Genomic DNA, 15,668 nt, shown 5'->3' with positions numbered 1-15,668 from the left:
AAGAAAGAAAGAAAGAAAGAAAGAAGAAGAAGGAAGAAAACAAGGGAATGAATCTAAATACTTGGTGGGTCAAATAATTCAGATGAACCACTACATTTTACATTTGATATTTGGTCCTCTAAATTTTCAAGTTTGCACAACTTGAATCAAACTATTTTAATACTAGTGAGTAAAATATGTTTCTTTAATTTAAATAGTATTTATTAGTAAATAAACATCAAAAGCGCTTAAACTTAGTGGTCTAGCGGTAGAATAGTACCCTGCCACGGTACAGACCCGGGTTCGATTTCGGGCTGGTGAACATTAATTTTTATAACAAGTTATAAATAATTTTTTTTTTTTCAATTTATGCTTTTTTTTTTTTTTTTTTTTTTTTTTTTGTTTTTTGAATATTCTGACTAACAACTCCGATTTCCATTGACGGCTCTCTTATCTCTTACTTGCAAAGTAAGCGACGGGTTTATCATCAAGTGTTTCCTCACTCCACCAAGCTTTCCCGGTTGACTTATCTTAACCGTTCCTTTTATTGACCGTGCCGATAAATCTTGATCAAACGATGATCATTAGAGATTTTAGGAAAATAAGTTATATACGACAAGTAGCTAATCTTTCCTCGACTGGACTTACACTTCGTCTGCCCGTCTTCGTCTCGCTACAGACGCGGAAGACGGGTGTTACTGTTATCGACTCTGATTCGCCAAACCTACCATCAGTTTGCCTGAAGAACCAGTCGTATTTCCTTTTATTCCACTTGTGTCCCGTTTGCCACTCTTAACTCTTTAAGTCTTAACTGAAGAGCTGCGGGGCTAGAAATCTAGAAGTCCTTTTCTTCATATTGATCTCGATTTCGTTGACAGAAATCTCTACTTCTCTGGTTTCGATCATGAAGCAAGAAAAAGAAGAGAAGAAACCTAGTCAGTTGGAAGGTCATGGAGGCAAAGGAGAGGATGAGGAAACTGAAGCCATTGAACTTTTACTCTTTCAAGTTCCTGAATGTTACGTTTATTTGGTGAGAGCTCTTTGACTTTGTCTTCTTGCCTTTGCTTGATTAGGTTTTCCAAATTGATAATGTGCGAATTCTATCTTGATATCTGCTTTCAAAGTTTGTTGATTGATTGGCAAAATAGCAAATTTTTTACTTCAAATAGGATTAATGCGATCACGGAGGGGGTGGAAGGAAGCTAACTTTTGTGATGAGTGAGGGATTTTGCGGATTCTCCGGCTGTGACTGGGTTTTGATATACAATTGGGATTATTAGATGCTTTAAGAGATGAAACATCATACCATGCCTTGGACACATGCTCTTGTTGACGACTAGATCGTTTTTGTACTAATTCCTTTCCTTGATCAAGAACAGAAATACAATTCGTCATATATTCTCCATTAGAAAAATCTGTTAATTTGTTTTCTTGGATAGGTTGAGCTTGTTATGTTTGTTTGTTGGGCTGGTAGGTGAATATCACATTTCACAAGCTGGGTCAGTGGTATCAGTCAGTCCTCAATACTAAGCAAGCTGGCATCTTCATTGTAGTTTTGGAATCGCAATTTCAATGTTATTTCTTTCAATTACACTCAGACAGAACAGCAGTCTATCTCTATATCCTTTGCCTGTAAAAAGCACTTTGTTTGTTGTGAGAGCTTCTGAATTAGGCCAGGTATCCATAAATTGTTTTCAACAAAAAGTTAACTAACCCATAATATGCTCTTTTGATCCTTGAACTGTCTTAATATATGGTAATTAGAGATGATACTTGCTCAAACATCATGCGGATCTTGATAACTTTGAAAATGGCATCGTCTTCATTCAACCTATTTCATACATTATGGGATATTTCTTAATATTTTTTAGTTCAGACAAGCATGCAATCCCCAACCAAATAAATGATAATAACACAAAGATTCTTAAGAACTTACCGTGTTTGTATATGCCCTGGTGTCAATACAACCAAATTTTGGAAAATAAGAGTTCCCCTCCCACCCGGCCCTTGGATAACAAAGAGAGTTTATAACTTCAGAAAATTAAAAGTTCCGGATGCAAAGTGCTTGCAGAGTACTGGCAGAAACTGAGGCTCCCCCCCCCCCCCCCGGTATTATGAATTAAATAAATCCAAGTGCTGTTTATTCTACATTGAAGTTTGAGATGGCATTTCTTTGCGGTTCTCTAAAGAGGAGGATTTACAATTGATGCATATGGCATATATTGCCAAAAATTGTATCCCATGTTGGTAATATGTTTATTTAACTAAATCTTGGTATTTGCTTACCTCAAGTGTGGCAGCTAAATCTTTTGGTATTGTTTGATGCACTTGCTAAATTGTTCTGTTTTATATTCTTTTCTCTATCGCGATATAGATGTTATTGGATTTTATCATAGCCTCAAGCTAATACTTTTATTAATTTTTCCAACACTACAGATTCCACCACGGAAAAGTGCGGCTTCCTACAGGTTTGTATCTCGACATATCTTTGTGTCAATCCCTTTTTCCTTCTTTGTGTGGGTGTTATCTGTTAAAAACCTATTTTCTGATGGTCATTATATCAACTTGTGATTATTGATGTATTGATATATTATCCTTTTAGCATAGTTGTCAAGGCGCTGCCTTGGCGTCCAGGAGGTTTGCTTGGGGCCTAGGCGACTATCGCCTTATTGCACTGTATGCCACCTTATATTTTTTGCCCTTATTTAAGTAAATACCATTTTGTTATTTCATTTACTTAAGATATTATTCACAAATAAGCAAATACCCCCTATTTGAATCCAATAAAAATAGTTTAAAAATCAAATTCCAAAAGGATAAAAAGTCAACCCCTTAGTCTAAGAACAAAAAATGGATTGTTGGTTGTAGGGTGATTTTCAACTTTCGAATGCTAAGGTTTTTCTCAATTCTGAAAATTTTATAAATCTTATCATGGTAGAACATTGCTAAAAACCAAAAGTCCGGTAAAATAATATCTTGTTTTGATGTCAATAAAATTATTTCCATTCAGGCAATTTAACAACATTCGCACACTTTAAAATTAGTTTGACCGGAACATAACTTTGTCATAATAACTCAGATTTAAGCTATCTTAGACTTGTTGGAAAGCTAGTTTTGTGTTATACCTAATACAAAAAGTCTCATCTAAAAATGAAATCATTTGACCAATAAAACTTATTATAGAAGAAGAGCATTTCTCTAAATGTCAATAAGTCATCTTGATTTTTATGACTTGATTTTGCTTAATGTTGATTGATTTTTTATGTCATAGGTTATATATTGTGACATACAAAATAGCTTTAGAAAATAGGGGAAATAAAAAATAATACATGAGCGATTTGATCGCCATGGCAACGCCATAGCGGGCGATTCACCGCCAAATCGATTAGCCACCACCGCCTTGGGTCGCTATGACGCTGTGACAACTATGCCTTTTAGTCTTTTCATTTAATATTCACATTTTGAATCCATCCACCTCCCCTAATATCATGTAGGCCCTGAAATAAGTCAAACTCATCTCTAGTAAATATATATATATATATATATATTTGTTTTAATGAATGTAAATGCTCCTCCCCATTTTCCTTATTATACTTGTGTGTGGCTGTAATAAACTCATTGGGAGCATCTCATCAGCGGCTAGAGGGATTTTATGCGAATCCAATCAGATGGGGTAATTTAGAAATAGTGAAATACTAAACTACATATAGGTTACATTGCACGGCTCTAAACAACTGTGATCAAGTGGCAGCATCTATTATAGGACTCTAAAAATACCTAACAAGTTTGTGCACTGTAGTATTGACTTCCTTTTTAGGTTGGATATTTTATCATACTAATTTTAATTCTGCCTATGCAATGAGAGGGGGGTAATTTATAAACTTCGTATAAAATATTTCTGATCGATGCTGAGAAGCTTAACAATACCTGAAAATATTTCCACAAGAAGAGAAAATCTGGAAGAGAAAGACAGGAGATTTTAAATATTTCATTTGTTATGGTATTTGAGTTCAATGATCTTAGGAAAATATGACCGAGTTCATATAAATGTTGTTCTTGAACTCCCTAGGTAACAGACAGACATGGCCCCTCGGAAAGTGTTTCTTGTTATGTTGGTAAACACACTATTGAATAATTAGCTTAAAATTTCTACTCAACTTGACTAAGCCATATTCCAACTAAATGGATTTTGGCTACACGGATCATGTTTGCCTTTGTATCTCTACTCAGATCAGCATACTATGTTATCTATCTCATCCAAATTAGTAATGCAAAGCAAGTTTACAAATTCTGGATTTTGGTGGGATTTCGACCCCCACCAAAACAAATGGTACCGAAATTTGGCCCATTTGCATATCTTTGAATCATTTGATTGGGAAAAAAAGAAAACACCAACAATGGTAATTTGGCTTCAGACCCTATGACATATGATGGCCATGTCATCCTCTGCCTAAAAAATCTCTCAAAGTCCATGACAACCGCCCTAAGGTGAAAATTTTGAAATTTGAAAAAATGTAACCAAATGATGCTTCAAAACCACCTAATGCCAAAGTGGATGCTCCACAATTGACCATTAAGCCTTGCTTCAGCAGGAAAATTAAGAATTTTGCCAAAAATTGAGGTTTTATAGAAGTTTAGGAGCTCTCAAGTAAAGGGAAGGGAAACCTTTAAATTTTGATGATAAGTCGAATTATTGCATTTTTTATATGGGCGCCCATGTTCGAAATTTCGCCAAAATGAGTCAAAATGACTACAATGCCATCGAAATTTGGACACCCTTGTGTTCCACATAGGATTTTGTTTGACTTATTTCAAAACCAATATAAAACTTCGAAATTTCGACCGAAATTTTGAACTATGATGCAAGATACAACGCTGTCATCTTATGACTAACATAAAAAATATAAAAAGGTATGATCATTGGGTCAACATAATGCCTTGGTTGATAGTAGCTTATGATAACATACTAAAGGAGTCCTCAACCGAATGCAAAAACTATCCCTTCAAGTTACCTAAACAAAAACTAACTTAAACTGATTTAATACTTATTATAGATGACTCCAAACAACAAAAATTACTGACTAACAATAAGACATAAAATATTAAACTAAAAGGACTAACTAAACTAAATTTAACTTACTTAACTTCACATGGGATCCACACGATCTTATTTATATACTTAATCCCACGTACAGAATAAAGATCCCAAATATGTGCTTATAAAGAGTCTCATTACATCAATAAACCCAAGGATGAGAAGCCCAAGATCTCTAGAACCCAACCATAGGATACATAGTTGTCCCCCAGGCGCCGCCTAAGCATCCAAGTCGCCTATTTGAGGTCTGGGCGACTGTCACCTTAGTGCAACGCATAACACTTATTTATATCAAATATCAATACGTAATCCCATGTACAAAATTAAGATCCCAAATATGGACTTATAAAGAGTCTCATTACATTGATGAACACAAATATAAGAAGCACAAGGTCTCATTACATTGATGAACACAAATATAAGAAGCACAAGGTCCTTAGAACCCAACCATAGGATACATAGTTGTCAGATTGTTGCCTAAGTATCCAGGCGGCTTAGTTGGGGTCTGGGCGACTGTCGCTTTAGTGCAACTCACAACACTTATTTATGTCAAATATCATTTAAAATCATTTACTTAAATTATTATTCATAAATAAGCAAATACCCCCTAATCAAATAAAATAGTTTAAAAATCAAATTCTAAAAGGATAAAAGGTCAACACCCTAGTCCAAAAACAAAAGTTTTTTTTTTTATGCGGGCTATTATCAAATCTCAAATGCGTGGGTTTTTCTCAATTCTGAAAATTTCATAAATTTTATCATGGCAAAACATTATTTAAAACCAAAAGTACGGTAAAATGATCTTTTTTTTTTTAATATCCATAAAATTATTTTCATTCAGATGATTTGAACAATATTCGCATTATTTAAAACAAGTTTGACTAGAACATAACTTTGTTCTTACAACTTAGATTTAAGTATTATTAGACTTGCTGGAAAGTTGGTTGTGTGCTCTACCTAATATAAAAAGTCTCATGTAAAAATATAATTATTTGATCTGTCAAACTTATTAGAGACAAGAACATTTCTCTAAATGTTGATTTTGATGACTTAGTGTTGAATTTTGATGACTTGATGTGGTTTAATGTTGATATTTTATGATATAAGGTATATGTAGCATACTAAATCATGTTAGGAAAGAGGAGAAATAAAACATTTTAACACTTGGCCACCTTGCAACGCCTAGACGGGTGCTTTGTTGCCTAAGCGCTTAGACACTTTTCCACTGCCTTGGGTTGCCTTGACAACTATGGATGTATTAAGAGAGATGATGGTAGAGTCCTAGTAAGGGATGAGGATGTTATAAAGAGATGGGAAATGTACTTCTCTTACTTATTAGATGTAGACACTTCGGGTGGGAGTAGCCGGAATGAATGCATCACGCAACAAGCCACCACACGCCATAGATATATATGAAAGGTTGGAGTGGGTGAAATTAAAGAAGCACTGAGAAAGATGAAAGTAGGCAAGATACCAAGCCCTCATGGTGCCCCAATATAGACATGGAAGAACTTAGGACAATGTGGGATATCTTGGTTAACCAACCTCTTTAACAAGATTTTACACGAGGAAAATGCTAGATGATTAGAGGAGAAGCATCCTAGTTCTGATCTACTTAAATAAAAGGTATGTCCAAAGCTTCAATAACTATAGAGGCATAAAACTAATGTGTTATACTAGTAAATTGTGGGGGAAGGTCATTGAAGCCCATTTGAGAAGAGAAACTACTATTTCGGAGAACCAATTCGGTTTTATGTCAGGTAGATCCACGACAAAAGCTATTTACATACTTAAAAGGCTCATAGAAAGTTTTAGAGCATGCAAGAAGGATCTCTATATGGTATTTGTTGACCCAGAAAAAGCATATAACAGAGTCACTGGAGAGCTAATTTTCGGAATGTACTAGAAAAGAGAAGAGTATTGAGTAAATATGTAGATATAATTAAAGACATGTATGAGGACGTGGTAACTAGCGTGAGAACCATGGGATGATGAAAAAGTAGTGATTTCCCAGTTACAATTGGATTACATCAAGGATCTGCTTTAAGCCTTATTTTTCTGCGCTTATCATGATGAGTTAACCAAGAGCATTCAAGATGAGGTTTTGTGATGTAGATACACATGTTGGCCTCCACTACAGATAAGGAAGAAAGCAGCTTAGCCTTAGGCTGTTCGAGCCAGCCCATAGTTGGCCCAATTTAGGTTTAATCTGGTTCATTTTTGTAGCCTTAGAAACAGACAGTTATGGCCATCAAACCAGCTATGTTTCCTTGGTATTTTGTTCTCTTTATTACCTTCTAGAAGCCCCTCTGCAGCAGCCTTTGATCCAGCTCAGCAGCAGCTTCATAGAAGCTTCTTCTCTCCTGCGATCTCTCTTTGCTGCTGTATTTTGCCTTCTTGTGGGTTGACTGGTCAACTACAGCTTGGAGTGTGGAGTTAGAAGAATCTTATATTGTCCTTTTGTTTTGTCTTAGTGACAAATTATTAGTTTTTGGTAGTTTTTGTTTAAGTCAATTAGTGTCCAATTTTAATTTGTTTCCTTTTTCAGTTTCTTAACATGTAATGAGACTCTACCCTCTATATATAGAGAGATTCTGCTGGAACACAAATTACTATTGATTAATGAATGAATTTGCAGCTTTGAGCTTCCTAATTCTGAATTTCTGAGAAAAAATTATTTCAACAACTGAGATGACTGTGGGTGAGAGACCAAGGACTGAGAGAGCCCACCCCTACCCACATCTATCCCATCTGTGTTTTCTTTTATTTTGTTTGTTTTGATCAATTGTGAGTGAGTGATTGAGAGTCTACACTAATTGTTTGAAGACCTGAAGACCACCAATCGAAGTACCTTGAAGATCAGCCAAAAGAAGAAATCGATACCAGTTCTGTCAGGGTTTTGGACCCAGATCGACTTTGGCCAGATATCGGATCTTTGTAGCCGACCCCATTTAGTTGGGATAAAGGTATGGTTGTTGTTGTTGACTTAGGCCAGATATCCGTATCCAGAAGTCCAATTCCAAAACCCTTTGGTGGGTTCTAGAGCATCATAAGGGGAGCCTTCGACTAGCTTTTCAGCCCCATCTGGGCCTCCACCTGCCAACCACAGGTTTTCTTCCTACAATTCTGAAAACCCTAATTTCTGGGTTGATTTCTGCTGTTGTGTTATTGCACCTACACAGGCCTGCTGTGGGTCACATTTGGAGGAGTTGGCCTCATATCAAGCACCACTCAACCAGGTTTACTGGTCCTTTGGACCCTTACTTTGTGAATTCTCAAATTCTTCTCAATTCAGCCCAGTGTTTCTAGATTTGTGTTCTTCTTCTTGGATCCTATATTTGAAACCTAAATATGAGTTTGGTTTGGAGTTGATGTATTACCTAGGGTTATTTGCTTAGGTGAATAATTCTCTCTTTGCTGATGATATTGTCTTGGTAGACAAGACAGTAGTTGGGATTAACGCTAAGTTAGAGGTTTGGAGATCAACCCTGGAACCAAGAGGTTTTGAACCGAGTAGAATGAAGACGGAGTACATGATGTGTAAATTTAGTCACATTACGATTGACAATGATATGGTGGTGATTGAGGCAGTGAGGTACCGTAAAGTGATCATTTTAAGTATTTAGGGTCAATCATAAACAACGAAGTTGATATAGAGGCATGGCTCGAAATCTTGCAATTTTTGCTCGAAATTTCGCTTGTTTTACAGGGGTTTCGACCCACTTCGAGACGAAACCAGGTACAACAATATAATTATACATAGTTTCGACTTGTTTTTTCGAAATTTCGCATATTTCGACTAGTTCGACCAAAAATGGTTGAACCAGCCTCTTTATAATACCTTGTTTCATGGGAAACAAGGCCACTTTCATGGGTTTTGACCTTACTATCCCTTATTTCATGAGTTTCAACTGGGAAACACAACTAGGAAGAAAGAAAACTCTGTTTTGTCACAAAATCCTTCATTCTACTCACACATCTTGCATTATCAAGGGAGAGCTACCTATAGACAGCACTTGGATCCTAAAGGTAAATCCATTCCCCCCCCCTCGCCCCCCCCCCCACCACTTTTTTTGGTATAATGTAGTTGTAAACATAGTAGAATGCTTTCAATTTTTTATATGTTAGTTAGAATGGCCTGATCTACACATTCACTATGTCGAATTATTTTTGCATGTTAAATTATTCTTTAATTTTTTTTGTTTTAAGAAATACATTTTCCCTACAACAATTATTTGAAAGAAATAGGGTTACAGAGATGAGGATGATCCCTGGAATTGAGTGGTGAGAGTTGTATCCCTAACATCTAACATTGTTGTTTGTTTTACAAATCTAAAGTATGTTTTGCCTGTTTTAATCATTTATTTCCATTTTCAGTATATAAGTTTATGTAGACTTAGGCTAGTGTATAGTGTACTCAGCATACACTGGCAAACTTGGGTCAACACCACAAGTAATATATTAGGTGTTTTTTTAATGAAACTAATTCATGGATTAAGTTAGAAATGTAAAAAATAAGCTAGAGACAAAAAAAAAAACACTTTTCGGGGGTCGAAACCATGGTTTCCACCAAGCCAGAAAAAAGTTCTTGGTTTCCCTAAAATTCTAATGGTTTCGACCTAGTTTGAAACCCCAGATTTAGAACCTTGTATAGTGGACAATGTTTCACAGAGGATTAAAGTGAGATTGGAAGTGGAGAGGTGTGTCTGGAGTGTTGTGTGACCAACGTATTCCTGTAAAGCTCAAAGGGAAGTTCTATAGGACAATCGTTAGACCGGATATGATGTATGGGGCATAATATTGGGCAGTTCAGAAGTGTCACATCAATAAGCGCTGTGTAACAAAGATGAGGATGCTGAAATGGATGTGGTAAAACTAGGAAGAATAAAGTAAAGAATGCTCATATTATGACTGATTTGGGAGTTGCACCGATTCATGATAAGCTCCGATAAAACCGTCTGAGGTGGTATGGCCATGTTCAATGGAGGCCTAGGGATGTGCCAGTAAGGAGGAGTGATCTGATTCAAATTGAAGGAGTTAAAAGAGCTAGGGGCAGCCCTAAAATGACCATAGGAGAAGTAGTGAGGAAATACGTGCATAGTTTAGGTCTTGTCCTAAGTATGACCTCAAGTAGACCCGATTGGAGGCCTAGAATCCATGTAGCTGACCCCATTTTAGTGAGTTTATTTACCAATTTTTACGTGTTTTTTCTTTTGCTGAATTTGATTTGGATCCATATAGCCCACCCCATTCAGTTGGGATAAGGCTGAGTTGTTCTTATTGCTGTGTTTCTCGGTAGACTCTCCCCACCCACTGCCCCCAGCTCCATCCTCCCTTGCCTAGTGCCCACCCCAAGAATATATTGGATGATGTTTCTCATAAAACCTGTTTGTTGGTTTGTTTGAACAGGCTATGGGGTCCAGCAAGAGACTACAATGGATTAAATTGTTGGGTGTTGTTCACTTGTTCCTCATCTATCTCCTTGGACTCTAGGACTTTAGGAGAAGCATTAAATGCATATTTGATTCATATGTTGACAAATCACAACAATGAATGTTATTGTCATTGACACCTTATGTACAGTTGCCTGGTGGGCTGTGAAACCCATAGAGTTGCATTAGATTTATTGAGTGACAACTCTCAATTGGGACTTCGTAAAGTTAGTGTAGGTAGGGGCAAACAACAAATGAGAACAACCAAAAATTTGGCATCATTCTATGGAGATGTTGGTCCAGACACTAGAACAAACTCACTTGAAAGGGGATGGATCTAAATTTCACATGTTTTTAAGTATTTTCCCAATATCTAAATTTCACATGCTTTTAAGTATTTTCCCAATAGCTGTTGTTAGAGCTTCGCCACATGTCAGCTTATGTTCCTTCTATTTGTTTATCAGAGCTGAATTTTAGTGTCGGTCTTTTCTGATCCTTCACTGGATTATTATATAACAAAGTGCGTGTATATCTTTTTATTGCTAGAGATTTTGGTCAGTTCTCTTACTCTGATGGGCATACAAAGAGATATTTCTATCACAGTTGTCAAGGTGTTGCTAGGTGGCACCTAGGCATCCAGGCACAGTCTAGGGCCAAAGGTGACAACATGCCCTTATTTGATGCAGGAAAGTTGACTGCCTTGATCACATGGACATCACCTTAGACTCCTTGGCCCGCCTTGTGGCCTTGGCGGACACCATGTTGTATGATGTGTTTTTTTTATTTTACATATCATATGAATTGACTCTAATTCTAACCCTATTATTGGCTTGAGTACGAGATTATGAAGCACATGTGATACATTGAATTCTAAGTAGTTACACTATACTTCTGTTTCTTAATTATATGCTATTATGTTCTTAGTTTATTGCTTTATTTTTTGATGAATATGCTTATATTATATCTTAGAGATTGTTTATTATTTGTTGGTTCTGTCATATTAGGTCAGTTCTAGCATAATTATATCATACTGCATTGATACATTTACAATAAATTGATCATATTGCATTAATATAACAATTATATTTATGGCATAAGTACTACATACAGTTCATGCTTAGGGAACCTAGGCGATGCTTAGTCTGGCAACTTGTTGCCTAGGCACCTCTCCACCACCTTTGGTCGCCTAGTTGCTTTGACAACCTATGCTTTCTATTTCCTCTATAGTAAACAAAATTTACCATTTTATCAGAAAGAAGAAAGAAAATGTGCTATGGAGCATGCTCTATTTAGTTCTATTCCATTTGCTTCACCTTCCCAGTCTCACTTTTTAACTAGCACTGTCTTTCTGAATATCTATGAATGGATGTTGGTGCACTCCAATAAACTGTCCAGATGCAGTGTTGATTCCTGTCACAGGTGGACTTGGAACATAAAATAAAATTTTCTAACCAGTGAACTGTATTTTTAGGGCTGATGAATGGAATGTTAACAAATGGGTATGGGAGGGGACATTGAAGGTTATTAGCAAGGGCGAGGAGTGCATTATCAGGCTTGAGGACAAGACAACAGGTGAAATCTTGATTTAGTTGCTAGCAGAATATGGTTTTCTGTTAGATTGTTTCCAATTAGCATTTTTTTTTTCTTTCTGAGCAGGAGAGCTTTATGCTTGTGCATTTCTGAGAAATGGAGAGCCACATCCTGTTGAAACTGTAATCGACAGCAGTAGGTTAGTTCCATATGTCAATGAAATTAAATTTCATCCATTTAATTTTAGGAATTATCTTAATTCCTTAGTATAGTTTTCTTTTTTTGGCAACGTAAATTTAATTTATGAAATGGGTTTGTAGTTATGGAGCTTCTTCCTTTAGTTTCATTAATCAAATTTGTAATTGGGTAATCATTGGTCATTCAGATATTTCGTGCTACGAGTAGAAGAGAATATTGGTAAGACACTTCCCTTTATCTCTGTCCTAACTTCTTAATTTTGGTGATAGTAATTTTCATTATTCATTCTTTGTTCTGAGAGAATTTCAAATGTTTGTGATCAACCCATCAATTACCTGTTGAAACCTTTCCTAGAATTGTATATTCAACCATAAATTCTGTAGTTGGATCTGGCTTGATACAAATTGAGCCTTGCATCTCAAGCCAAGAAATCAAATATCTTTATTTCATAATGTGTAAATCAATTTTACTTCTAGGTGGCTTTTTGGTTGGAACAAAACTTGAATTTGAATGTTGTGTTATGTTCTTATCTGAATTAAGAACTACCTATTCATTGTACCTATGCCGGGATGGGTTGATGCAGGGAAAGTAGTAGTAAGCTGTAATATTTGTTACTTATTGATTTAGCGGTGGTCAGATGTATACAAAAACTTCGTAATAATGTATGCAGTGCATGTATTTATGATGTTGATGCTAAATCCAGTGTGTTCTATTTATTTTACAATAAGATCAGATTTTATCTTTTTTGTGGAAGTTATTTATCATAGCTGATGCCAATCCAAAATCTTGTCTTAGAAAGCATGGGACTGAATATAAGTTCCATTGATCAGAGCAGCAGCACGATCACTATTATTTATTTTCTGCTGCTTTGATTTGATTTTTCTTCTCAACTAACCTGTTCTAAGTCTTTATGCACTTGTATGGTGATTGACATGCAACTCATATAGGTGGTCGTCTTCGGCATGCTTTCATTGGTATTGGGTTCAGAGAGAGGCCGCAAGCCTATGATTTTCAAGCTGCCCTTCATGACCATATGAAGTATCCTCAAATCCATTCTCTATATGTCCTGTCTTTGTCTCTCGATTCTTGTTAAGCACTTTCTGTATAGTTGGACCTTGTGACATGCTTCTTAGATTACAATAATAACTACTGAGCAGTGTAAACCCCGAAAGTTGTATTCTTAAATAGTTTGTAAGATATCTGAACAAAAAGAAAACTGCTGAGGAAATGGAGCAGCACTACCAGCAAACCTCTTCAGTTGATTACAGTCTAAAAGAAGGGGAAACTCTGGTACTCCAAATAAAGAATGTAAGATCTCTTGCAACTCTTATGTAAACTGTACAATTGAAGAGCTGTAAATTGAAGCAAAAATATTAACATTATGGTGCATTGTTGTGTCAGCCAAAAGGAGGTCGCACTGTCAAATCCACATTCTTTGAGCAGGATCTCAATAATCTCTCATTGGATGAAAAAGAAAGCAGAAGAGAGTCCATGATTTGTCTCAAGCCACCACCTCCTCCACCGGCACCACTTTCACCTGTTAATGTTGTTCGGAGTAATTCAAATGTGCCACCAAACTCCTGTCTTGAAGGAACCAACAAGGAAGAGGTTCTCCACTCTTCAGAAGAACATCAGCCAAAAGAACCATATTCTCTTGAGAGCCCACAAGAAATCCCAGAAGACGACTTTGGTGATTTTCAGACAGCAGTCTGATTTTGGTTCTGAAAGTAAGCTGATCTTCTTCAAAAGCTATGGGTGGTTGCATGTTTCAAGCCAGCAGGTGAATGAGCTGGTTTTGGTTGATGGACCTATAAATTGTTTCGTGATCATATGCTTATTAGCCTGGTAAATATTATATCTTTGAATCACCTTTAAAGATCAAATTGTGTACATTTTGTAATATAGTCAAATTGCCTTTTGAAGGCTTTATGGGTCATTTTCAGTATGTCATGTCTCTCTCTTCCACTATGCATAGTTTGAAATCAAAGAACTTTGTCATATGAAACCAAGTAATTAAACCTGCGACTATGAAATTGTTCTTTTTTCAGTAACTATATATTATGCCATGAAGAAATATCAATAAAATGTTGTGAAGGGTGGTTGGGGGGGGGGGGGGGGGGGCAGGGATGAAAAAATATCAGGAGTGTCAATCTTGAATTATATGAGCACATTTGAAGAATCAAGATACCTTTTTCAAATGCTTCACAAGAGCACGGTGGGCATTTTTTCTAGTTTACGGTGACCCTTGCATGCCCTTGTGAAGCCTAATGGGCAATTCCTGAATCGTTCATGAATGCTGGGGCTGGTGACTGATCTGCTAGTCAATGAAGTGATGCCAAACTATCAGAGCAAAGAGATATGTTCACACGAGCATTATGGTATGCTTTGGGTCAATACTGTGGCTTTGCTGCTATGATAGAGGCCGAATTCACGAAGTCCCAAGTCCTGGTTTTATTTTCTTGGTCACATTCTTCTTTTCTACGGTTTTGTCGAAGAGGAAAGTAGGGTTTCTTCTTCTTCTTCTTCTCTTTTTTATTGTGGGGGAGGTGGGGGTTGGGGGTTAATAAGAAAGTAGTGTTCCATACTGCAAGGAAAATCTAGCATTTGTTACATGCTACCTTGTTTCATCATAATGGAGGTTTTTTTTTTTCTAAAGTTCTGTTACCTGTTTGTTTCAGTTAGAAGTGAGCGGATGAGATACTGATTCTATAGTAGTAAGTAGCATGTCTCCATTCCAAAGGTTACATGCCTCCTATCAATCTCCTTGCTTTGTTCTCATATTCTGTTTTTTCTTACTACTTTCTATGAAAAAAGGCCATTACTAGAGCTTTCTCAAGTGCAGTGCCTCAGGGTCATTAACTGAAATTCCTGATGTTTACTCATAGAAGGGTGAGGTAAAGTGTTCTTAAAACAATCTTCACAGTTCAATAGCTTAGGAGCACTGTCTTCTGTTAGGTCCTCCACGGACAAGGAAGGCTTCTTCTTCTTCTTCTTTTTATTTTATTTTATTTTATATTTTTGCGGGTTGAATGATAATCATTCAACTTTTGTCGAAAAATGAGTGAAGAGCGCTAAACACCCCGTGTGAGTGGCTTCAAGGAGGTAAGAGAAGTCAAACTCAAAATCACATGCTTCCTGAGGCGAAGGTCCTTGCCACTCCACTACCCTCTTGGCTATATTCTCAAGTCATGTTCTTAGCGTGCAGTCCATCTTCTCTTTCGCTACCTGCGCATGCATACATACAGCATATATTTTTCATTTTTATTTTTTTTCCCCTTTTTATAAGAATACAACATACTTGGTTAGGATATTCGGAAGCATGGAAACTTGACATGGTAAGCAAGTTTCACACACACGCACACAAAATAACAATAAAAAATAAAATAAAATTGATGGCGTGAGTAACAAACATGGCCATTAATTTTAGGTAGAAA

The 15,668-nt window shown here is 36.5% G+C and overlaps 1 protein-coding gene across 1 annotated transcript in view; it reads left to right on the top strand.

The window, feature by feature from the left end:
* The window catches only part of LOC122059026, an 18,808-nt gene extending 4,638 nt beyond the window's left edge, over nt 1–14,170 (top strand). Inside the window, exons 6-13 of the mRNA XM_042621733.1 lie at nt 790–1,009; nt 2,416–2,447; nt 11,978–12,078; nt 12,163–12,235; nt 12,422–12,453; nt 13,182–13,272; nt 13,431–13,542; nt 13,636–14,170. Coding sequence (XP_042477667.1) covers nt 790–1,009; nt 2,416–2,447; nt 11,978–12,078; nt 12,163–12,235; nt 12,422–12,453; nt 13,182–13,272; nt 13,431–13,542; nt 13,636–13,947 — 973 coding nt within the window. The 3' untranslated portion in view covers nt 13,948–14,170. The remainder of the gene's footprint in view (nt 1–789; nt 1,010–2,415; nt 2,448–11,977; nt 12,079–12,162; nt 12,236–12,421; nt 12,454–13,181; nt 13,273–13,430; nt 13,543–13,635) is intronic.
* Nucleotides 14,171–15,668: the final 1,498 nt, after the last annotated feature.

The sequence above is a fragment of the Macadamia integrifolia genome, chromosome 13 (genome assembly GCF_013358625.1).
Source record: "Macadamia integrifolia cultivar HAES 741 chromosome 13, SCU_Mint_v3, whole genome shotgun sequence".
NCBI lineage: Eukaryota > Viridiplantae > Streptophyta > Magnoliopsida > Proteales > Proteaceae > Macadamia > Macadamia integrifolia.
Note: the sequence above shows the minus strand (reverse complement) of the source record. Positions and strands in the feature narration are given on the sequence as shown.